The sequence below is a fragment of the Drosophila elegans genome, unplaced genomic scaffold, assembly GCF_018152505.1.
Source record: "Drosophila elegans isolate 14027-0461.03 unplaced genomic scaffold, ASM1815250v1 contig_476, whole genome shotgun sequence".
NCBI classification, from domain to species: domain Eukaryota; kingdom Metazoa; phylum Arthropoda; class Insecta; order Diptera; family Drosophilidae; genus Drosophila; species Drosophila elegans.
In genome coordinates this window covers 23,943,994-23,969,994 of record NW_024545863.1, presented here as the reverse complement: position 1 = coordinate 23,969,994, position 26,001 = coordinate 23,943,994, and the positions used below count along the sequence as shown (strand labels likewise).

General features: G+C 38.2%; 2 protein-coding genes and 1 non-coding gene across 3 annotated transcripts in view; 2 read left to right on the top strand and 1 right to left on the bottom strand.

The window, feature by feature from the left end:
• The window catches only part of LOC108136845, a 57,185-nt gene that overhangs the window by 4,443 nt on the left and 26,741 nt on the right, over positions 1 to 26,001 (bottom strand). Inside the window, exons 3-5 of the mRNA XM_017258267.2 lie at positions 1,279 to 1,482; positions 1,061 to 1,212; positions 273 to 998 (exon numbers count right to left, since the gene is read on the bottom strand). Coding sequence (XP_017113756.2) covers positions 273 to 998; positions 1,061 to 1,212; positions 1,279 to 1,482 — 1,082 coding nt within the window. The remainder of the gene's footprint in view (positions 1 to 272; positions 999 to 1,060; positions 1,213 to 1,278; positions 1,483 to 26,001) is intronic.
• LOC108136848 lies at positions 4,979 to 17,598 on the top strand. Its single transcript, XM_017258272.1, has 4 exons — positions 4,979 to 5,772; positions 15,750 to 15,944; positions 16,584 to 16,694; positions 17,083 to 17,598. The coding sequence occupies exons 1-4, from the start codon at positions 5,715 to 5,717 to the stop codon at positions 17,307 to 17,309; spliced, it is 591 nt and encodes a 196-aa protein (XP_017113761.1). The 5' UTR covers positions 4,979 to 5,714; the 3' UTR covers positions 17,310 to 17,598.
• On the top strand, positions 18,293 to 18,364 carry Trnap-ugg. Its single transcript has one exon. It is a non-coding gene; the product is annotated as a tRNA-Pro (tRNA).

Sequence of the window (26,001 nt, the reverse complement as noted above, 5' to 3'; positions counted from 1 at the left end):
AGAGGAAATGAATCGTTCTTACGAATTATTTGTTTAAAAAAACAGATTTTAACTATTAAGTTATATGCTAAAGTGCTAAAATTTCTGACCAAACCTGACCTCAAATCGACTGCAATATTAAATAATAATAATATTTTTGCTTTCACAAGGAGGTTTAGTAGCTAAAAGAAAGCTTCATTGTTACATTTGCGCAACGAAAAAGGTATGTGTGAATTATATGCCATTTTTAATTATTTTAAACCATTTATTTAAAAATCAAAAAGAAAACTCACTTGTTGCCGTGAGTGTCGACATAAAGGCCGATGTCCGGCAGAAAGGCCTTGTAGGTGTCCCGCGTGGGCAGTTTCTGGCTGATCATGGCGCGGTAGAACCGGTCCTGATCCTTGTGGTAGGCGATGTAGTTTTGGCCCACCACAATCTGCGGCGGTGGAGAGCGACTGGGTGTGTGTGCAAGGGTCTGGGAGAATGTGTCCAGTTCCTCGCGCAATCGCTGGGCCGAATGGATGCCCTGGACGTAGAAATCTTCGGGGGAGTTGACGGAGCGAACCTTAACGAGAGCATCGGTCTTGAACCAATCGATTGTACTTCCGCCAGCCCTGGAAACCGATGTCTCATTCGGTTTGGTAATGTCTAAGGCCGAGAAGCACCGCACAAAATCAAAATCCCTTGGTGAAAACTCATCGGTAGTGGCACCAGTCGAAGTTAAACTGGACTCCGCTTTCTTGGCCTTTTTGGCCCGTTTCCTTTGACCCTTCGACATTGGCTGCTTTGTTTGCGAACTTTGGCTGAGCATCAGTTGGGAAGCCAATGCGTTGGGGTGGCTAACATTATCCTTGCCACTGCTGAAAGACCTGGAGAAGGCGATGTCTTCAGCGGATGACATTGAGATGCTGCTGCAGCTGCTCTCAAAGTCGGTACTGAAGCGAACTTGAATCTTAGGGTCCACAAATTCGCACTTGAATAGATTGGCCATATCCATAATGCGACCACAAGCCACGCTAAATGATTGAAGGCAGAGGAATACTTATATAGCTTTCATCAAATCTATACCATTTCTTACCGATACGGATTTTCCGAGATCTTGGTGACTTGCACAGTTGTGGGAATCTTCTCGAGATGCTCGCCGATTAGTTTAAGCACCCACTTCAGGCTGATATCGTTTGGCACACACATGTTGCCGTCGGGGTCACTTTCCAGAAATTGCTTTAAACGCTGTTAGCAGAAGATGATGTCTTAGATCAGGAGCGGAACAAAAGTGTCCTGTGCATGGACTCTCACCTTGATCACCAACTCGTAGCCACTTAGCCTGCCCAGGGCTTCGTTCACCTCCATTTGAGGTGGCAGACTGGACTCGCGCAGCTTCTCGATGACCTGCAGCTCGGCCACCTGGAGCAGGCCGTGCAGGTGGCAGAAACGCTTCGAGATGCTGGCCAGCGTGTCGGAGGCATAGTCGCTCAGCTTCTGCTTGGCCGCTCGAACCACCTGCGATGGCAAGAAAAAAAAATATAGGAAAAAAAAAAACCGGTGGTTAGTGGATGATAGCCCCATGCAGATTAAAACGCTGCACATTCTAATGACTCCGCTCCGCCAGTTGCCACCTAACCCGACCTCAACTCTATCCACCTATCCACCTCTCCAGGTGAACGGCGAGCGTCTCTGGTTTTAATTGTGCATTTCTCAATCGCAGGCAAGTGGTGGCCACTTCTTTTCAGATATGCCAGTTCGGTTTTTTTTTTTGTAATATTTAACGCTGTATTATGTTTTGAATAAATTTTACAAAATCGTATTTTTCAATTATTTAATTTTTGTGTAAAGATAATACAAGCAAGATTACAATTATATTATTATTTGTGGACAAATTCCCACTAGCTTCAGATTAAGTTGTACAAAAATGTTCGATTTTAAGAGTTAAGTAAAGACAAACGAATAAAAAAATGTTCACATGCTAATATAAAACTTATGTAAAGCAATAAAAAATCATTTTAAAGTTTTACTTGTTTTGGTTAAATAAAAAAGAACCTAAAATTGAAAAGCCTGTAAAATGAAAGTACACAATAAAAATCAATTATATTCGACAGGATTTTTGTGCTCAATCAGTTTTTTATAGTTTCCTCCCGGCAAGTCGTTATTTTTTTTATTAGTTGATTTGTAATCAAAACAGACAACACTGCCTCTTCTGTGGCTCTTAATCGCAATCATCTTCTTTGCCGCTCGTCGAGTGGCAATGATCATTATCAAAGATTGTTTGGCTGTTAGTTGGGTTTTTGAAAGTGATTGTAAAAATCACCGAAATAACGCTGGCTCGACTTGGATCGGATCGGATCGGGCTTATGACAGCTGATTTGTAGCAGATGACAGGCAAGTTCGCGCCAACGGGCCGTTCTGCCATAAAAGGGCATCAATCGAGCGATCCAATCTCAAGAGTTGTCGTGTAAATGAGACCATGTAGGAGCCCGAATCTGGCACATCATTAAAACGAGACTCGGATCGTTTCTGCCAGTCCCGTCGCTTGGGGCACTGTGCAATCAATTCACCTGACCTTGTCAAGGGTTTGGGGGCCCGAGGAGTTTGAGAGCCTAATATCGATTCGACATAGACATTTCCATTGTTTACCTTGTCTATCAAAAGTCCCCAGCCCCAATCATATATTGACATCCAGTCCTCGCCAATTAGTTTTAATGGCCACGAAAATACTTTTCAATAATCCGCAAGCGCTGAGCCCAGTCTTAAATTATGGAAACCCAAGCCGGCAAGCTTACGAATCAACTTCTAACTTCCTACAAAACGAACGTGTTTTGTGGCCCCATAAAAAAGAACATTATGAGTGACCTAAAAATAATGAAACCCAAAGACCATGTTCTTTGCAACAGATTTCATCCCTTTCAAAATGTAAGTCCTTGGGTGCAACTTTTCTGTTTTTCCTTAAAATCAATTAAAATTAAAACCAGAAAACACTTACGAATGTTGAGAAAGCGGATCAATAAGTTAATAGACAATAATAACATTTAACCGCACTACAACTAAACATCAAATGAAAGGATACCCCACTCGCCCGCTAGAATAATTATTTACTATTACAAATATAATTAAGAAACATTAAATTCGCCCCTGGCTGATGTGTGATAAGTGTCTGCTCGTAAATCCACTGGCCGAATATCAATCATTCCGAGATAGTTGCCATCATTTTATGGACTCCGCGATACATGCTGTCATAACTTGATCAGCTCAGTTGTAGACATTGATTTAATATGCCTTTGGAGATTACATAACCTTGCGGCTTCGTTTGATAGATCTTTCGGCGGTTCTACATTGGTTACGTATAACACTTGGCGAAACATTAAAGCTATTAGCGGGTAATTAAAGTTACAACAAAAAAGTGAGTACGAATGCGATTATTAAACGCAATTTTCAATTGGAGTAAGTGAACATAAATTTTTGCTTAATAAACTCTGCGGTAAATAAGCCCGACTTCAGTCGATCACGGACGGATGGCCAGACAGACAGACAGACAGTCGTCCAGTTCATTTTAGCCAGTTTATCAATTACAGACAATCGGACGCTCGGCCGGACACGCAATTTGGCGCCGTTTTGTGCCGCCTCGTTAGCCACCTTTTCGACTGCGTAATGTTCAGACCCGATTTGTGGCTTTTGCCATTAATAATTGTTTCTCGTTTTATATAATACATAATTTGAGTACGCTTTACTTGTATTTATTTTTGCAATTACCCATGGGGAAGCGAACGACGAACTGCGATTTATGCACGCCTCGATCTGGCCGGACACGGGGCCTAATGTGATTATGATTTATGTGGGAGGCCTTGAGGTGCTGCCTACTGCTGCCTACCGCCATCACCCGAGATTGGACCGAGCTGTCCGAACTGACTGAGTGATGCCAGCCAGCAGCATTAAGCGACCAATTCGATCGGAACCATCTGGACAAGGTTAATTGCGAATGCTGGTCGGCGCATGGCACATGGCACCGGCACCGAATAAATCAGTTGCCCCTCAAAGTCCTCCTTTGTGTCTCAATTAAGTACATTTATATGGGGGATCCACAGCAGAAGCCTCTTGTGTTGTAGCACAAGAAGAAGGCTCCTCGGTCCAAGGTACATTCTGTGGCAGCCAAAGACCTACAACACAAGGTCAATTGCAAAACGGTTTGCATTCAAGATGCTCTACGCCAGAACACTGAACAAAGTCCGAGGTACAAACATATTTTTGGAATTATTGGTCCTACAAAAAAAAAAAACTTTCTGAAATATCGCTTTTTTAATGGATAGACTGGACGAAAGAGCTAGTAAATGTAGAAAATAACAAATCTTAACTTTTAAAACCTTACATTTAGTAAAAAAATTTGAAGTGCCTAATGTAAAGTTTATAAAAATCGACACGAATATTTACTTATTTAAATTTATTGATGTCTTACAAATAATTTTCGGTAGTGAAGTTTCCTATTCAGATGTTGCAAAAAATCAAACAATATATAAACCTTCAAAAAATGAAAGGCCCCGAAAAAGTAAAAAAGTGTCACTTAGCTTAGGCTTTTCCGCTCTAGTCAGACCAAAAACACAAAATATGAAATGAAAAACTTAATTACACTATTAATTAGAAGCTGCTGTGGCCTGGCCAGCTTTTTGTTCTTCGGTGTCTTGTTTTTCCAGCTCGAAGGTTGCCCAAAATAGGGTTCGGGGCTCTCTCGACTGCCAACTTTTTCGTGATTCATCGGGCAATTGGCAATTGCGTAAGATCAGAGCAGAGCAGATCGAGCTAGTTAGTACAATTAAAAGTGAGCTAGCCGAGTGTGCGCGCTCAAGTTGAACATATATTTTTTGGAGGCACGACAAACGAGTTCAGGCCGGGCTCAAAAGCCACTCAACTATGAGTTGGAGTGTTTTCTTGAGCGGAGTGGAGTGAATCTTGTGTTTTCTGGGTAGACGGCCAAGTATTTGTATTCAACAACAATTGCAGTCAGTTGAGGTTGAAGCGTCTGGTTGAACGGTTGTACTTGTCGATCAATAGTCAAAAAATATTACAGCCTTTACAAATAAAAGTGAAACAAGAAGTGTACGAGTTGTATTATTATTGTCCCCGGCCACAAATTGTGTTGTGCCATATTCGTGTGCTCCATTGTCTCAGGAAAACAAACTAAGGCAATTGCAACTGCAATATTACAGCAGCAGCACCAATAGCACAGCAGCAACATCAACTGTGCAACGCGAAGCTTTTACCCGCCCGCTATTTTGGCGGCCTCTTGAGCAACCGCCTCATATACGACTTAACTGCTTTATAGGCCATGCAAATTTAAAGCAATCTCCCGCTTTGGTGTGGTTTGATTTTCCAATTTCGACTGGGAAAAGTCAACTTACAAAAGGAAAATAGAAAACTAAACGAGTGCAACGGCAGCAGCAACTGCGAATTGTCTGCGGTGGTTGTCGTTAATAAAAACGGATTGATTGTAATTGTTGCTTTAAGCGAAATCTTACTTATCGTTAAATTGCTATACCGCACGCGGTTTTTTTTGCCTTGACTATTTGGTTTCAAGTGCATGAAAGTAAATGCGAGTGTTTAACTAACAAGCGAACAAACATAGCAAAAGGTTAAAACACAACTCGTAAATCAAACTATAGTAGTGGGAGTCAAGCAAAAGGAACCGCTTCCTGCCGAAAAAAAATAAAACAAAAATAGTATTTACCAGCAGCAGACACAGCAGCAACATGTTGCCGAGGATAAGTTTTGTGTTCATCATCATTTGTGGATATTTATTATTTACTGGTAAGCTGTGAAGACAATCCCCCAACCCATAAATCAAAATTCCCAACAATATTTATGTGAGTCGCATTTTAAGTAGATTTACTGACTTGGTCGAATATTACAATACACTTTTGATGTATCGGTTAAGAAAGTAGTCATACTAAACAATACTTACAATACATAAAATAATGTTATAAGGATAAAGCAGTTCGAATTGTAAAAGAGAATCTTAATTTTTGTTATTTAGTTCTGAGCTGTTGATTTGGTATAATATATACTTATTAAAATAGCTAAAAGTGTTAAATCAGTTGCAAAGGGAATCTTAAATCGAAATCTAAAATGAAGCATGGAAAATATGTTAGATGTGTTAGTCATTTAACTATTTTATTCACACCCGCAATCAATTTTCCAGCTTTGACTTCCGATTATCTACTTTTGAATCTTAACAACCCAAATATCATTAATAGTAACATTTGCACTTCAATCTATATCAACTTTGCACGATTGACTGGTATTTTCCATAAAGGATTATTCAAAAGACATTTAAATGATCGATCTTTTTTACCAGGAAAATAAAACCAAAGAAACTTTCAAGCATAGGGTAATGCTCATAACAATATGATCAACAAAACTTATTTTTATGGTCACAGCAACAAGGCTGCATCGGCACAAGTTGTTTTGGCTTGGATTTAGTTAATCGAATTACACACACAACCAATTCCAATTAAGAGCAATAAATTCTAGCAGATTACACGACAACGCCGTCACATTTATGTACATATATGAATTCTTTTGCTCGTACAGTGTTAATTTCCCAACGAAAAAGAAAAACTTATGAAACTATCAGCCAAAAGTTTTAAAGAACTCTTCGAATTCTGCAGAAGATTTCTAATAAATAAATTTTAAAACTATTAGATAGAAAAAATTTGCAAACTTTAAGAAACATTTAGAATTTTTTTTAATCAAATTTAATTTTTTAATTAAAGAAAAGTTTAAAATTTTGATTTTTAATAGGTAATGAAAACATATATCAAAGTTAATTAAATTAAAATTTTAAACCTACAATATAATACAAAGTAAGTAAAGACCTTTCGTTTTCTCCTGCCTCACTTAATAAAAAAAATGTATGGCATTTATTTTATCGAAACTCTACTGTACTTCAGGGTTTGAGAGCAGGCGGAGGCGTGATGCAGCTAGCGCTGAGGCAATCCGACCGCCTGCCTTGATGTGTCAAGCGCTGGCTGACAAAACCGCAAGCCAAAACTGCGTTCAAAACGGTGCTGCATTTTATTTTTTGGTGTGTCAGTCGGTCGTCTCTCCGCTTTTCCATCGGGTGGCAATCCGTTTGGCCACTTGGCGCATGCGTAACTTTTTCGCTGGCGTTGGGAAGAGCCTGCTTGTTGCAAAATCCGCAGACCGATACGACACGACACCATGCGAAATATTCGCATGTTTTATTAGCCAGACACAGCGCCAAAGTTCAGGTTATTTATGAGTGTAGCTATATTGCGGCAATCGCATTTGAAGATGTTGCCTGGGATGCCTGGGAATACTTTCTAACTTCTGACCAGTCTCATGGCAATCGACACTACCACCCAGACCGGAAAGTTCTACTATATTTGGCATTTGACATTTGCATGATTTTGAAGGTTGCCCAAGTCCGCACCCCGAAAATATAACAACACAACCAAATGCTGCACGACATTTTGTGTGGCAAATGCAAAAAAAAAAATATATATGCACAGACTATAAAAGCGAAATTAAGCGACCGAAGCGAAGGCTATGCGAACCAAACCGATCCGCCTTTTGCCGTTTAACGTCTGCCTCCCGATATTTACCCATTTGCCATTTCAATGAGGTGCGATTTGTGCTCGCCTCTAATTAACAGTCACTCACTGGCATTGTGTTCGATTATTACTTGGATTTTAATAAACTTTTCAAGTCAAAAGTGGTTGCCCACACTCGCAGACATACCTCAGACTAGGCAAATGTCAAAGTGTTGACAATGGTTAAGAGTACCCTGTAAAAAAAATTAAAAAGAGAGAATGTTTGCAAACGAATTCCTGGAAATCATAGAATATTAATCCTATGTAAATAAGATCGTGATTTATTTCTACGTTTCTTATATCGTACGTACTTTAAATAATAAATATTTTGGTACATGTTATTAGACTAGCTATTGCATTTTAATCATATACTCAAATAGCAAACTGCAAATAAATTGTCAGCGAAATTAGGTAAATTGTGAGTAAATTGCAAAAGTATTTACATAATCTTGTACTTGAGAGCACCATTTTAAAGTCTGTGGGAGTCATGCTGTTCCTTCTAAAACCACTCCAAATCTGCCATCTAAGTTTTGAAAGTTGCCAGTAATGGCGAAGGCTTCTCCTCTTGAATGGATGCAAGAATGCGCCCCAGGCCCTCGAGTTGGAGCCCATCATCCCGACGAATGGCTTCCCACTCACATTAACCGAGCAATGCATCCGCCGTCTGTCTGTCGGCCACACAAATCAGTCGCTTGAAGCCAACGCGGCGTATACGTAATACATGCAACTAACTGGCAAATAACCTTTCAGCTGCTGTTCGGCACATCCGCTTTGGGCAGATTGTCAGATGTTTTAGCCAACCACCATTTGCCATTCGAATGTAAATGATTTTCAATTATGGCAAGAGACAGGCAGATAAGTATTTATGTGTTTCTCTAGACGAAAAAAAAAACATTTTAATATCTATGCACAGTGACGGTTAACATAATAAGAATTACAAATAACATGTACTTTATTACATTCTATACAAAAAAACAGAGACATACGTTAAATATAAAATTTAATATCTATCAACCAAGGAAAATGTAGACTATAAAAGCACTTAATTGACCGCTCTGATAATTTTTGCGATGTGGGTTAGCTAAAAGCTGCCCAAATACGTGCAAATTGCCAGGTGTAGGAAATAACTTCGCCCCTGCATCGTTGTGGCACGCAATGCTGCAAAAAAGTTCGCTTTTTTATGTATAAATTAATTGATTTATATGCATGGCTAGCAACAAATACAAATGCTCTTGCGGAAAACAAGACAAAAAATTTGACCCAATCCGGTGCACACACAAAAGATTTACCTGCGCAAACATTTTTGCGCGTAAGTCAAACATTTGGCACACATGAGAAAACAATTTATGCAGCTGTCAGCCAACACATTGCACCAGACCAGGCCAACAAACAACGGCGGACCGCCCAGCTGACACATGCAAATCGGCTAGCCAAGTCAACGGCCAACAAAGCGATAATTTTGGCCGAAAAAATATTGGAATGCCAAGCTCAAATCCGATTGAGTGTTTCCCCATTGGATTGACAATTTGTCACATATTTCCCTTCTTGCTAATGGCCATAAGTCACTCATATCACTTTGGGTTTTTAAAACCTTTATTCGGAAATCATTACGCATATTTAATGATGACCTTTCTTATATAATATTATTGTAAATCTTAACAGAATGTATTAATCCTGTTCAATATAAATAGCCTTAACATTTTTATCCCGCTTATCTTTTAAAAAGCATCTCCAGAATCATAAATCTTTTTTTACACGCACAGAATTCCGTTTCGCATCATCCATAAATTTTAACTACAACATCATCTGCGAAATCCCCAACAGAATCCATTAAATCGCTGCTCATGTTAATGCTCTGGCATAATTTTCAATTAAAATGAAATTTGTTTTGTGTGCGACAAATTGCGGAAAATTTCAGTCATTTATATTTATGAGATATGCGACATGAAAAACTGCCCAAGCGGCCACAAAAAGCGACCTCCTGCTGCATCACCTTCGAGTAGGATGTGGAAAAGTTCGAGCGGCAGTTTGGGAAACTGTGGGAATCAGTCCCGGATTTTCAATGCAATTAACGTGGAAAAACGCATAATTACATATAAAAGCTTATTAAAGTGATTTTGTAGCAGACAACCACGGTCAGGTTTTTGGGGCTTGGGGTTGTGGGTACTTAATGAATTGCAAATGGTAGGATATCAAAAATTGATTTAAGAATGTGGCTATCATTTATCATCTTTTTATCATTTTAATCGATAAGTCAATTTACAAGCAACGTAAAACTATTCTGGTTTAAAGGTTTATGTAATTTATACGATTAATAAATGTAAAAGAAATTTTTGTGATATTGGTCAATCTGGCTATAAAATCGTGCTAGACAAGCCTTGCTCAAAAACTGTAAGCTTTATGATTTTAAAAAAGATTGATCGTATAACTTGCTGAAAATGAAAACCTTCCTCGAGCGAAATTCCCAACGACGCCCACACCGCAATGCAAGTTTATAGTTGTAATGAGCCGACACAACAGCTCAACAAGCCACTAGCTTATGTAAGAAGTTTGCAAATCAATCGCATCAAGGAGTTGAAAATGTTTTGTATATTTACGTTACAATCTGACTACCTTGGAATCCTAGCCTCCAGCGAATATCGGCCCGGTTTCGTTGATACACAGAAATAAATGCAGTAAATACAAATCAATTGATCCAACAACGAAACTGCAAAAGCTTTAAATGTCGATGCAAATTAAATTCAATTAATATTATACTTATTCAGTAAGAAGAACGTTACTATATTTCTTAAAAACTTTGACAGATATATAAAATTTTTACCCGTGCAGTCAGCGTTAAGCCAGGCATCAGTTAACTGGCATTGGTGGGTGTCTTATGGCATAACGATAAAGATCGGGAGACAACGAGAGCGGTTCTTAGCTGTATACGGAATTAAATTTTACTTGGCAATTCGAATGCAGCTTAAAAGTTCTTTGGCCTAAAACGAAACTAGTTGGGGTTTGGGGACTTGGTTTTTTGGGCATAGCCAACAAATAGATTTTTTGGCTGCGTTCATAATTTAACCATGCAACAGGGAGTGGGTTTCGCTGCAGAGGGGGGTTATGTGTTATATCGGGGATTCAAAGGGGTGGATTTCATACTGGCTAGACAAAGCGCCTTTGAGCTATTTGTGGCCATTGAAAGCGCTGCTGCACGAAAACTGCCGGCTAACTGAACTCGTTCGTCGTTTTGTGGCATTGTTTTAGGTCTCTGTGCTCGGAGGTTTGGCCGACCGACCGACCGACAGTTTATGCAATGCATTTAGTCAATAGATTAAGGAGGCCTGCGACTACACACATATAAATATATATCTAGATTTATATATCGCCACGTGTGTGTGAGTAACAAATCGTGACTGCATGAGGTTGCCGTTAAAATATACTGCCCCGCACAACTGGCGATCGAACGACATTAAAACAATTTTAGTTCAGTTTTTTGTCCTCAATTTTTAAGGTGGAGCCAGCGACAATTTTTTCTGGTGCTTTCAAGTAGCAAGTTGCACTGATTTGAAAGACAATAGTCTTTACAAACGGTAGGATAATCGAAACAATTTTTGATTTAAAAATAAAATAAAGTCTAAACTACATTTTTTTTGATTATAATTAATACAAATAATATTTATACTGAATACCTTTTCTCAAGCATAAGACTGACGTGAGTTATGCACTAATATTGAAAATTGCTTGAGAAATGTAGTAATTGTTAATTATAATTATTTAATCATTGGAATAGGTTTTAAATAGATGGTCCGTTTCTAGCAAACATTCAACAACCGGAATGTTTAGTAATCAAACCTCTTTTAAACTTATATTTGATCTACCGAAATTAAAGGCTCTTTAAGGTGATTTCTGGATCATTTTTAAGCCCAACCATTCATAATTTGACTGCGGACACCACCTGGCAGATTTAAGGGAAATGTCGCTGGCCATCGCACCACCGTACCGACGCATGCAACAGGAAATTCATTTCCATAATTTTTGCGTTTGGCCATTTCGCATCCCTTGCGCTTGACTGGGCATTATCCTCTTAATCAGCGAGTGGGCAGGAGGTAAGAGGTAAGAGGTAGAAGGATCCAGGCGGCAGGCACATGGCAAGCCGTGTGGATAATCAGCCTATCAAGGATTCAATTATATAATGAGCTTAATTTATTTTGCGCCGCTTTACGCGACGCAATGCTACAGAAAGGACAGGACGGCCTTGTTTCATGGATCCGATGATGTTCATCATGCCAACTGAATTATCCTCTTTAATGTTGCTGTTTTTGTTGTCGCGATGTTGTTTTCCCCCTGTCTACGGCAGTTTTCTGTGACATGGAAGGATATGCCATGGCATGGCTTCGTCTTTTGCTGTTTTTTGTTTACCAATGAATTATTTCCAGATAATTGTTGCTCCGCAAAGCTCAGCATGCAATCCCGCATTTCCTGGCTTGGCTTTTTCAACCCTTTAACCGATTACGGTCAAGAAGAATAAGAATCGTTAATGGGCTTGATGACTCTTTATGGTTGACATTAAGGAGTAGTAAACAGAAAATTTATTGAAAAAATTATTTAGTTTAACAATAACATTGATGGGAGCCCTAAGCATTTATGAGTTTAATCATAATAAATCAGAACAATAACTGTGATTATCTGAGATTAATTGGGAAATAAAAGTAATCACGAACTTCTGGCTTTTTGTCTAATTTAGATGTGAAAACAATTTCCGCTATTAAGCCATTAGAGTTCCTAAACTCTAGCCTAGCCTTCCACTCCTGACGATGGGTGAAAACATTAATAATACCATTTGGAGGCGGGCAACTGATAAAACCGAAAGCCACAAAACGGTTTAATTTATGTGCAACCTAAACCAACTTCAGCAGCAGCAGTACAAGACCAAATGGAGTCTTATTTGGGTCTGATCATCCAGCAAAGACAGAGCATACAAGCCCAAAAAAGATGCGCCTACGTCGATAAAAGTTTTCAGGCAATTTGATTTATGTGGGGGATTATTATCAGCCGGTTAGATGGGTTTCTGCGCTTGGCGGTGAAAAAAGTGCCAAATTCAACGCCAAACTAAACGACAATTACAATTGTGAAATGCGTTTCTGTTTGCTATTTAATTTCCACCCCAGCTGCTGACTCAATTTCGCGCACACAACGAAAGGCAATTACTTTAATTATGCGACTGCACAGAAAAACAAAACCAAAACCCAATCACAGGGGCGACGACAGGCCACCAAACCCACTAAACCAACCAAACCAAACCAAACCGAAGCAAATCTGATCCAACCAAAGCGAACCAAATCATCAGATTGGATGGAGCAACACATGAAGGATGCGGGATTTGGGTGCCAGGGGCAGGAGCAGTGGTGAGGAGTGGGCTCCACCGGAGGAGAGTTGGCTACAGCGTCCGTTCAGATCGGTTTAGTTTTGGTTACCTAACCCGCAGACAAGCAGCTAGCCAACACAACGCCTGACGTGGCAAAGGGGTGTGCCACATGACGACGCACTCCCATCCGTTGGTTAACAAAAAAAAAATTTAATTTTTTGTGGCTACTTTTTTACTTTTGCGGAGGGCATTACAATTTTCCACGAAATACGCTGGAAAAGCATACAAAGTTTCCTAAAAGTTGATAGTACTTAAAAGTAATAAAAGCTAATATTAATATGCCGTGTATATTTTAATTTTTAAATAGTGAAGCTAACAAAAATACGAGTATTTTAAATTTGACTTCAAATCATACCATGTGAAGTACAATTAAAATTCTGTAACAGGAAATATGTAATGTATATTATAAATTAAATAGTTTATTTTATTGTATATTCAAACTCTTATTGGCAAGGGTATCTAACTACTCGGTTCTCAAATAGAATTTGTTTTTTTTTTCTCTCACGCACAAAACTTTTTGACATAAGGCCCCTAACAAATGCGTGGCTAATGGACTTGGCTACAGATATAGATATAGAGATTTATACTCGGACGCGGACACATGAATGTGTAAATAACCGCGCAGTTTTTACAATTTGTCGCCGCATTTGCAGTTGGCCTCTCAGCGAGACTCACCTCAACGCGCGTCTAATTACAATTTGATTGTTTTTCTTTTTCGCAGTAATTATTTCAATTGTAATAAATTTTGTTGCCATTTTTGCGAAATATTATGTTGCAATTTGTTGGCCGTCCCTTGTTTACAGGTATGTGCGCTTATTCGAGAGCCCAATAATTTAATTTTTAATTTTATGCTTTCTGCATTTGATTGGTTTTTGCGTGGGAGTCGGCTGGAGTTGGCCTAATTGGTTTCTGCCGTACGAGGCGTGTGCTCTGCGTTTTGCAGTTAATTTGTTCGGGATTAATAATTTGCTAATCTGTGGCCAACTAATGACTGCCTCTTACTGATCTGAGTATGAAAATGGTTTTAATGTTTATGGGATGGCTTAGTCCATAATTTGCTGGATTCAGTTTGAAAATTGCTCTGTTATTCAGGAAACTTTGAGATGAAATGTAAAGTAGCATAGATTGATTAACTGGTCACTTGTTTTTAAAGAAAACTAAAAATAGTTTCATTTAATAGACAATCAACCAACTGCATCTTTTCGGAAGTATCAATTTTAATTGTAGTTAGATTGTTTGATTCATAGCAGCTCGATCGGCAAAGCTGCATTGAGTTCGCCTTCCTTTGTCGATAGTTTAACGACTAAGCCCACACTCGATACATCTGTTAGATGAAAGGCCCATGCTCGATGCAACACCAGATCATTGGCCAGGCAAAGTTTATCGCCAGGGGCTCAAAACAAACATTCAACTCAATTACACAACCAAAAGCACCGGCAAACGAACTGAGAACTGCAACAAAAAAATGTATAAAAAGCAAACGGATAACTGAGGAACAAGGTTAAGGTCAATTACAACAGGCAAAAGCTGCCACAATAACGACAGCGACAACTGCAAGCTATGTGAATAAATTGCGCGTGAAATATAGAATACAAATTAAGAACAAGTTTTTCTGTCTACTTCCAGTTGCTGGGACATCAGAAAAGCAAACAAAATGTAAATAAATAAATTTAAGAGGTTTACTTTACTTAACAAAAAAGGTAGAGAAGACTAGTCGACAGTAAAGTTCTCTTTAGTCTTTTGAATTCCCTAAATAAAACAATAAATATTTATTTTTATAATAAAAAACGAAGCCTTACAACTAAAATAAAATACAACTGAAATATTTACCAAATATTTCTATAGGTTGATACAAATTTATTGAATTACTTTTCGAATTTCCTAGTGTGTAGGGGCAGATATGTAAAGAAAGCAGAGCAGAATCGCAGTCGCTAAAAAATCCAGTTTATGTACAACAACAAATCACCCTAATGAGCTAAAAAACCCGATTTATGCAAAAGCAGAAATAATGGCAGAAAAAAAAATAGTATTGAGCAATTGCCGCAAAGTTCTGAAGTCGGAGGCATATCTTTTCCCACTGCCAAAGAAGCGGCAAGGTCAGCTGCAAAAACGGCAACCGCGCGAAACTTGTCATCAGAAGCAGCAATAACACAATCTACACAATCAACTGCAAAATATACAACATTGTACACTTAAAACAACGATCACAATAAAATAGTCATAAAAATTTTAATATTATAAAAAACAATGTGCTATATTTAAATATATAAGATTTGAAAAAGAACAAAACTTGAAGGTCATAAAAACTTTTTAAAGTTCTGAAATTTTTATAAGAGTATTTTTTTACATTACACAATTAATCATAATTGTTTGTTACGTAGAAACCAATTGACACCAAAAGTGTATATAGTAATATCAACAATTTGCATACATTTTGTTCGTAGTGTAAGAGAACAATAGTTGCCCAATTGCTTGCAGCTACACAAGCGTATATTAAATCTCAAAAGCGGGTCAGACACATCATCTGAGGTTAAAGTTAACTCGGCGGCGACTACCGAGTCTCATTAACCGGCTTAGGGGCTTAGGGAGTGGTTTATGGGGCAGCGGACAAATCAAATTTGTATCTTGACATTAAAGCCAATGATTGGCATCGCCGCGAAACTTAAATACATAGACTTTATTGTTTTTCCCCTCGTCGTAACCTTGAACTTTGCCGATTTGAGGCTTGGTTATTTGCAGTAATAAGTGTTTAAATCTACTTGCAGACTGCCACGAAACGGTTCGCTCCAAGCGAGCCAAACGCCCCCGTGCTCCGGAACCGGTAAACTTTGAGCCAGAGCCGCAGCAGGATCTGGAGAATGATGAGAGCGGCAGTCAGGAGAAGGACCTGCCGGAGATACCGGACAATTTCCTCAGCCCCTCGGTGCGGGAGTATCTCGAGCTGGGTAAATCTATTCCCGGTGAGTTCGATTTTTTAGGATCTCAAAGCAAATAAACAAGGGAAGCACCTATTATGTTAGTCAATCAATATGCATTCCCCGATGTCCAATCATTAAACATGCCACCAACTCGAATAACAATGAAATTGTGTCCTCTGGGAAAGGGTTGTATCTTTTTTAAACCACTTTTTTGGATAGCCGGACCAGCAGCGGAGCTGAAGATGAGCCAGTGAAATGCATTTCGCGCCATCAGCGACAGGCCAGAAAAAAGTGCACGATTTTAAATTATTTTCCGACGAGCGAAATGGATATTTGGCACAGAAGTGCATCTACTCGTAAATTCATTTATTAGCGCCAGAGAGGCGACTGAAACCGGTCTGGGGGTTTGTTTATGTTTTTCTTTTGTTGTTTGTATTTGTTTTGTTGGCGAGAGAATTCAGTTTTTCGGGGACCCCGGGGCAGCGCGACTGCAGTTGACACTTTTGGGGAGGTAGGAGCATATTTTTTCCTGCCGATTTCTTCTTTCAAGTAAGGTTGGATGAAGTGAAATTGATTGGAAACCGCCGACTGCGTGTCATGCAGCAGTGCAGTGTGTTTTGGTTCCAGTTTATTTGCTTCTGCAGAGCGCCTCACTAATTGCAATAACAAAATCATTTGCAGGTCGTCCCGGCGTTGACTATCCAATTCTGTCGGCGGTGCCCTACACCAACTTCTACTGCGACGAGCAGGAGTATCCCGGATTCTTTGCCGACATGGAGACCAGGTGCCAGGGTAAGTGATCTTTAAACTTGGTGTACTTTTCGGGAATTTAATAAAAAAAAAACTAAAATTTGTATCAATATAATAAAGGGTCAAAGAGAAAACAAATTATTTTTGAAAGGGTCATAGTATCCATTATCATTTAATAAAGTATAAAACATTATACTGACAATAATTTCATTTTTTGTCGTTTCAAAATAATATTCTATTTTTCAATGTTTTACCTTATATCCAAAATAAAATTGTGTTAATAAAGAAAAATGGTATAGTCGTTTAAAATTAAACAAAATGTTAAAAAGCCTTTACAGAACAATAGCCTAAATTTGGCTTTTTAAAAGTGCGAATTATGTGACTAAAATTAAATTCCCAAATATTAATAGAAACAATTTTTTTCCTACAGGTTGGCACTACTGCGACATCGATGGACGCCAGGCCACGTTCCTCTGTCCAAATGGCACCCAGTTCTCACAGGCGGTATTCGTCTGCGACTGGTGGTTCAATGTGCGCTGCGATCTCTCACCCCGGCTGTACGCCATTAACGCCCGACTCTACCAGCGCCCCAAGGTGAATCCCACCAGGCCACATCGCATTATCACCAAACAACTGGTCGACGACATCTTCACCTGAACCCCGAGTGATCCTCCATTCAATCTAGCTTAAGTTTGCCGATGCCTATTAGTTTTTAGATTAGTTCTGATATAAGTTGCTCTCATTAAATATTTGTAAATGAAAAGCAGCATGAAATATTAATAGAAATTGTAAAAGCTAGTTAATTTTAAAATCTATGGTTCTTTTTTTTAAATGTAATATATTTTAACCTTTGTTTCAATGCAAAGCCCTTGTACAAACTCTCCTTTAATCTATTTTCAATAGTTTCCCAAGATAGACTTCTGTAATAAACGATATATGATTTGAACAACACTGAATTTTTCTGTAAAATCTTTTATGTTTTCTTATAAAATTATTTTACTATAAATCCATTACCTATGCAATAATAGAAGAAATATTCAAAAATTAAGTTAATAAAATTAATAGACCCAATTTGTTAATGAATTCAGATTGAGTTTAAATGTAACCACATTTTGACGAAATTTCCCTAATAATTGCATTTTCTTAGCATAATAATAATAATAATAACTTTTAAAATACTTATTAAGGATTTGTAAATATTTTAAAATTTTAATATAAATTTTAAAATAAAATTGCTCCTCAGAAGAAAAAACAAAAGTTTGCCAACTACATATTGAACGACTTATGAAATGGTAAATCATAATCATTAAACGCTTTAGGCGTGCATTCACGAATAAATATTTTGTCTATCTATCTTAAATGGCTGGCTGTTTTATTAACTCTGTGTATTCATGAAATACATTTCCAAATTTCTTGCAGCACAAACTTAGGCACTGCGTTAAAAGTGATGTAGTGCTGCATACTTTTCGTCACTCGTCGCAGATGCAAGCAGCCAAAAATAGGCCAAGAAATGGTGAGCGCAACAAAAGTTGGCCAAAACCAAGTCATCGGCAGCATCAACGTCAGCAAAAGCAAAGAAACGACTCAAAAGCACAAAATGTGGCGGCTAAAATCGTGCAATGCAAAACTGCTCGGCATGCGGCTCAATGGTCTAGGGGTATGATTCTCGCTTTGGGTGCGAGAGGTCCCGGGTTCAAATCCCGGTTGAGCCCGGCTCACAAATATTTTTATCTACCCAAACTGCCAACTCTTGTGGGCAACATTTTTATGGCCACGGCCGAAAGTTAATTAAACAAACAAAACAAAAGCGAGGCGAAATGAGCGATGTGAAAATGCAGATTGCAAAGGCATTTTCGGCCAGGCCAACAAATGAACGAACGTTGCACAGATGGCAACGCGTTGATTGGTTGGCAAATAAACTGAAGTAGCAGTAGCAGCTAACTTGCGATCAGTGATGGGAAGTCCCTTACAAGTTGTACCTGTACTCACATTTTCTATTTATTTTATATTTATTTTATATTTATTTTATATTTATTTTATATTTATTTTCTATTTACTGATCCTTACCACGGCCTCAATAACTACCCTTTCCTGGGAAAAACGTCAAATCAAATGTGTTGCTCATTTATACTTTATTGGACCTAACAAATATATTGTAACTCGTTAATGGAATATTCAAATTCCGATCAGTTTTCAACAAAAGTACTAGGCTTTAAGCTTTAAATACATCCTCGTTTAAAATTAATTGTAATATTATAAGGGAGTAGGGGATTAAGTAAATCCTTACTATAAATACCTTGAGAGGTTGACTTTCCTGGCCCAACAAAAAGTATTTTTTTTTGGAATTTGCATTTGACAAGTGCTCAAAAGTTTTAAATTTATTTATTATAAACTTATTAGTATAAAAAAGATAGTTTAAGTGGTTTAAATGTCTGCATATCAAAACCTTAATAATACAAAGGTAATGTGTATTATTTTATGTTTTGTACCTCATATCGGTAAACACAAATGGTCCCTCCTCAGACCCAGCACTACTTGTGATGAAAGGCAGGCGAAGCGGATAACTTTTCGGCTAATACTCGTATTACAGCCGATTTTGAGCCAAGCACATGCAACTTGTTTGGGGCATTTACGATTGACTTTGCCGATAAGTCTTTGTGTGTTTTATCGCCGACAATTGGAAAATTGAACAATGAGTGTCGCTTTGGGGCCGAATGAAAACTCGAACTCCACGCGAACAGAAAGTGTGAAAGACTTATAGCGGCAGCCGAAAACGCGAACTAGTCGTGCCTATGATGTAAGCCCCCACAAACTATTTCATTCGGATCATTTCTCTGTTTATTTTCATGGGGGAAATAGCGGCGACAAAGCCATCTGGCGGTCATAAATATGTTTTCGGTTAAAGAATAGAGCCATCATATTTTGTAATGGCCTTATGTGGCTATCGCATCGAACTATTACCAAAACCAAAACCAGACAAATGCATTTCCGAAAAAAAAATAAAAACTACTTTCACTCGCTGTCGGATGGGAATTAAAATCACCCAGCAATATGCAAGTTTTTTGATCCGCGATCGCCATCTAAAAAAAGTGCGGAGACTGGCGATGGATGGCCTTCGCATCGGAACGAGATGATCGAATCACCAGCTGTCTGGAACATGGCAAGATGGCAACAAGTGCGGGCCAGTTGAAGTAAAGTAACCAGCAGAGCCGACAACTTGGCAGACCGAATTTAGTGGTTAAGTATTTGCTTGCCAGATCAGACCAGCAGCTGCCTTCTGGAGGTGGCTGCGATTGGTAGCATAAGCCACTCTACTTATTTATTAACTCCACGTATAACTTCCTAAACTCAACCTTTGCAAACTCAAAGACACTATAACTCTAAATTATTTAATTAGCCATAATAAAGTTAATAAACAAGTACTAATATCCTATTAATGGCATGTTTTGTTAATTAAACTACCTTAAAACTTGGAACTCAAAATATTGCAAAATTGAATGGATTTACAATTTTTTTATAAACTAATAAATGCAATTTAATTTTGTTCTGCCATCAAATAAATTAGTTTTTTTTATTTATTTGTTTATTTATTCGCCAAACAATTTACCTTTCAATCTCAGCAAGGACAAATAAAACTATTTTAGTTATTCTACTGACTATATTTAAGAAGGTAATTTGAAGATTAAAAAAAAAAAAAGCGTCAGGCAAGTAATTATTAAATTCTTTTAACAAAAATGATTTGCACTTAGAGTTTTTTGTTATGGCAAAAGCACGATGCCATCGCTATTCAACATTCTGACATGCTTTAGGCGATTTTCGAATGCAACGACATGAAAAATAAGAGAAACTGTTATGGAATAAATCGGAATTCTTGCCACAGCATCGGCGACGGGCATCGGTGGCGTATGTGTAATATTATTTCGTGTATTTTTTGCTTAGCAAACCAGTGCACGAACCGAAATCAATCCCAACTGCAGTCGAACAAATCACGAGCAAGCTACAAACTGCTGTCACAAGAAGTCTTAACCAGATTGGCTAATGATTCGGTTAGAGACGGATTGCAAGTCAGGTGTGGTGTGGTGTTGTGTGGTTCCATAACTGTTAATGACTTTCGGTGGCGGCCTCAAAAGTGCAATGGAAACACATTTAATGAGTGCCGCACAGCACAGCTCAGCGGGCATCAGCGGTCTGGTCTGGCTGCTGATCAATTGCCAGTTGTTGGCCAAGTGAATGTCATTGGCTATTGAAAGTGAATGTTCGTTGCCCCCTGGTGAAAGGATCACTCATTTGGGGATTCGTTTTCCCACTAATGAGGAGCAGGCGGTGGGTGCTCCACCTATCAATACTCAGCATCGTTCATCTGCCAAACAATGTTGCAACAAATACACTGACAAAGAAAATCTTCTTGCCTTTCTAAATTTAAAACCTTTATTCTACCTTCTTGAAATTAAGAAAACCAATTGGTAGGCCACTCTTTTTTTTTTACTATTTTTCTTTCCTTAAAAGGTCTGTAAGCATTTGCAAACTATGAAAATGTATATAATTTTTCCCTTCGTGTACTTTATGAGATACAATTGTGCAAGCGGACCAGAAAACAGTCAGCGCTTAATTTGCCTATCAATGCTCTTTTTCAATTTACGTGATGAATTGCGGCATCTCTGGGCTATGAAACATGAGAACCCACCGCTCCAAGTCACGCAATTCAAGTGTAAAATTACATTTTCTTCATTCATAAAATGCAACATGTTGCCGCTGCTGAAGTTGGCAGAGAAAAGCGTGAGCATTTCCCCGTCGTAATGAGGCAACCACAATGCTATTGCGGGCGCTGCGGAATGTTGCAGAAGGTTTTGGGGGGTATGGTAGCAACAGCTATGACGCCGGCCATAGATGTAATACCAGAAGGCGTGAAAAGTCGGTTATTTGGTCAGTAGTGGGCAACGCCAGAAACAACAAATAGCGGACCAACACCCACAGACATTACATATTGTAAAGCCAAAAAGTTATGTTTTCAACCAACGGAAACATTTAAAAATAAAAATCTTAATAAAAGAAAATCTAATATATCATTTATTTATTTTGTTTGCTCAAGAAAATATGACCAACTGAATGCAGCTAAGAAAGCTTATAACCAGTAAGGACAAACAGATTTTAGCAACCAGCAGCAAATCATGAAGCACAGAAACTGTGATGATGCCTTTTGTGCAAGAAATTTGTTTTAGTAAATCAGAGAGGCAGTGACAAATGTGCTGTTGGCTATGAGCCGAGATATATGTGGCTAACAAACCATTACACGCATTGTCAAATTGAGTGTAAATAACTTGGTTGTATCAACAAATAAATCATGCCACTCAACAGAAAAACTCTGGTCGCAGCCACTGAACTCTGAACTGCAGAAAACAGGGGGCAGTTTGAATCGAACACAAAACGGGGTGATGAGAAGGTAAAGTGCATTTGCATAATGACAATGCAATTTCAAATAAACGCAGGACACATGTCAACGAATAAATTAATTTACTCTAAATTTATTTATGCAGCAAACAAAGTGAGAGTAGCCCTGAACAGCACTGCAAAAAAAGTTTAATAAGTATGAGCCATTTGTTTTAAATTGTATGATGTAGTTGTCGATGTTCATTTTAGTAATAACAGTTTCGATTGGCTGCAATAACAGAAAATATATTTATAAATATTTAATAAATATAATCTTATGGTTATAACTACTATCTTGATTTATAACTATTTTATCTATCGTACTAACTTATTTTGTAAATGCAAAATGTATTTTATTTCACTCTTAATTAAACTGCATTTTAGTAAGGATGCTAGGATGATTAAAAAAATATATGAATTGAGATGATTATAAAAGTATTAAATTTCTAATTTATATTTATTTTTTATTGCCAGTGCATGACCCGATTCGAAACGACACGCACACGACATCCAGTATACAATGGGGGCCAGTCTGGGACAGATTGGTCGCTTGGTTTGCTGCTGCTGTCAAATGGGGATTCCAGAGGGGGCTGGTGAGGAGTGGGAAACGGGCTCCGGGGTGAGCCTAATGAAGGAAGTATTTGGTGTCTGCTGTTGCCTGAGCACACAGCCGTATGGACATGGATCCTAGCACTTGCAATTGCACCTGCACACCTGCGCCAATGGACGCCTACATGGATTCAATCTGGTTTCGTCTCGTCTCGGCATCGTCATCTGCATTAATTGTATGGCTATGATGGGGCTCTGGCTCTGATGACTATGGCGGCTCTATTTGCCTAAACTGCCGGCAGACCGAAACTTAAATAGTCAACACACTTTGCCTCTGCTTCTTCGTCTTTACGCTAGCTGCCGGGTGGAATGGAATGGACCTTTCATTCATCTCCTCCTATCCGATGGGTTTGTCGGCGGCCACTTTTCAATTATAACAAAAACTCTCAAACCCTCAAACGAATGGCAAACGCAGTGCGCAACACTCAAAGGCGTGCAATTTGAAATGCCAATTGATTTTGCCCCGGAATAAAAAAAAAAATATGTACATTTCTATCGGCAATCCCGGCGACTTGTTAGTTTGCTGGCACCAACAGGCGGCAGTAGCGCAAAAAGTGCTGCAACTGAAACACAAAATAACCTGAAAGTAGCGACTGGAGATGGGTCAACTGTCAAATTAGACGAAGTGGGAATACTCTTGGATCACACATACTTTTTTCTAAATATTTATTTATCTCACTACATACAAATCGTTGCATCATTTTTATAGGTGCTCAGGATATATTTGTAATGAATTTATTGTACCTAAATGAGAACCCATATCAGAGTATTTTCATTTGTTCATTTATAAAAATCGACAATTTAACATATAGGGCAATTGTAGATATTTTTATGAATATTTTTGAGCCTTATATGTGTAAAAATTAATTGGGACTTTCTAAAATTTCAGCGTTTAACGTTGTAACGTTAAAATACCCTTTCTCCATAAATAGAAACATATCAAGACCAAAACAATAAACAAAAAAAAACCCGACCCAAAAGAACAATAATCGCAGTCAACGGAAACCAAAGTCAGACGAGGAACGATCCCTACATCTTTCCGCCTCACTCCATTAAGAGTTCCATTCAATTGCTCTTTGTACGATTCATGGCGCGTGATTTTTGCAACTTGTGTTCGCGGCTTTTTGCCAGGCACTATTTTTAACCAGCGTCGCAGCATCCTATCCCAGTCTGCCACCGCCTCTTTTTGACCAACCGCAAACATTTTAGCCAGAAGCCGCAGCTACAATGTTGACAACGTCAACCCGTGTCCGTGTCCACGTTTCCGCCGCCTTCGTGTTTCCATGTCGCCAATGTTTGTCCACAATTCAAAATCATTTAAGCGCGCTTTCTGCTCTTGCCAACTGAAAAAAATCCCCCCTTTTATGTGTTTCCTTCTGGTCGTCGTAGTTTTTCTCTCTTCTTTTTCCAGTGTTTTTCTTTTTATGGATTATTTTCACGCCTTTGGCACTTTGCATTTTGCCTTTTTGCGGGCTGGGAAAACAAAAAATGCAGAAAAAGCAATGTTGCTGCATTGACTAGCATATATTTCTTTGGCCTGAGCTTTATAATTGAAAGTCCCACAAAGGTGTTTTCGTTGCTTTGTGACTAAATTGAATTTAGTAATCGCTTTTTTATCGACCATTTGAAACTAAAAGAGCACACACACACGCACTTCTATGAGCTTAATTTCTTGTACCATAAATTGGCTTGGGGCACTTTCTAAACCATGTTATGGCACGTGCACTGCAGTGTCCACTTTTCATTGAATTCCCTGCCCACAAAATTATTGGAGTTTCTCTTTATGACTTCTTTGAGGGGGCGGTATTCAGCCAATTGCATAGCCAGTAACTGGGATTAAGCCACTTTTAAAGGCACTATACAATGTATATTTTACCACGCGTTATGACTATAATATACGCTACTGTTATTATTAAATATTGAAAGTACTTGAAGCCAAAATGGAAACATTAAAAAAATAAAATCCAATATAAGTATCTTCTAAATAAACGCAGCCACACACAGCAGAATTTAATTCTTATTAACTGCTTGTTTACTCAGCAAAAACTATGTGTTTATATATGTTCTTTATGTTTAATTAATCCTTCAACTTTGAAAATATTTTCTTTAACTAAAATTGATAATTATTTATTTATATCCATTAAATAGCAACCAAAGTAGTAGAAGGATTTGGGATATACCCTTATCTTTAAATCCACCCAGTCAGTCACCGTATACAACATAATTCGACCTCAAACACTTATCATGCGGTTTAATAGTTGCACTTTCGTTTGATTGCCTTGAGGGGTTCATTAAATATTTATGGGTGAACAGGCAAATTATAATTTCTCCCTCTTTTCAATTTATTCAACAATTAAAGTTGAAACCGTTTCGCCTGCATTTACTGATCTTGAAAAACTGGCGAATTATGTAAATGTTGGGGAGCAAGCGACAAACATTAATAAAACTGAAAGCAGAGCAAATCTTCGAAGGCATGGATGTGGGTGTTTTGCCGTAGCTAAGTCAATGGGCCAGTCCAATGCGTGTGACGCTGTAGTATGAAATCTCACCAGTTAATTTATAACTTTACTTTTTAATTAATTTTTACAGTAGCCGAACAATGGGAGTGGTTCTCCAATAAATAAAAAATACAGCATCGTCATAATTTTCGAAGAAATATGGAAGAGGGAAAAGGTTGGAATTTGGATTGTACACTTTAGATACTCTATATTTTGTTTTCGGGATTTAAGAAATTAATATTAAATTGCACATTAAATGAAATTTAATGTTAAAGAAATGTTAATTGTTAAACCTAATAATTGATACCTTAGATACTCAATATTTTATTTTTGAGTTTTAAGCAATTTAAGCTAAGTTGTTCATTATTGACTATTTAATGTATGAAATATTATAAAACACTTAACCCATTATATATAGCAATATTTTTATCTAAAGCTAAACCAATTGATATATTTTTGCGTAAGAGTAATTTTTGCTTGGCTTGCCGAAATTGAATTGAAAATTTTGGCAATAATTGTGCGGGATGAGCTGTTCATATTTTGTGGTTAATTTTCAAGCAATCGAAAGTGCAAAGGTGAAAGGACGGGGACCGGTGAAAGGAATCGCAGATGGGGAAACCAAATAGAACCAGTACAAGCCCAGAGGCGAAAATCAATTTAAACATAATAAGATGGTCACCCTGGTAATTGGCCGTTAATGGCTTCATTACAAGCCGCAAGACGGCGAAGAAAACGGTAGTTAAAGGCAAGACGAAAAAAAATAGTATAAACAAAGCAGAGTTGAGACCTGACCTAAGGCAATATAATCAACCAAA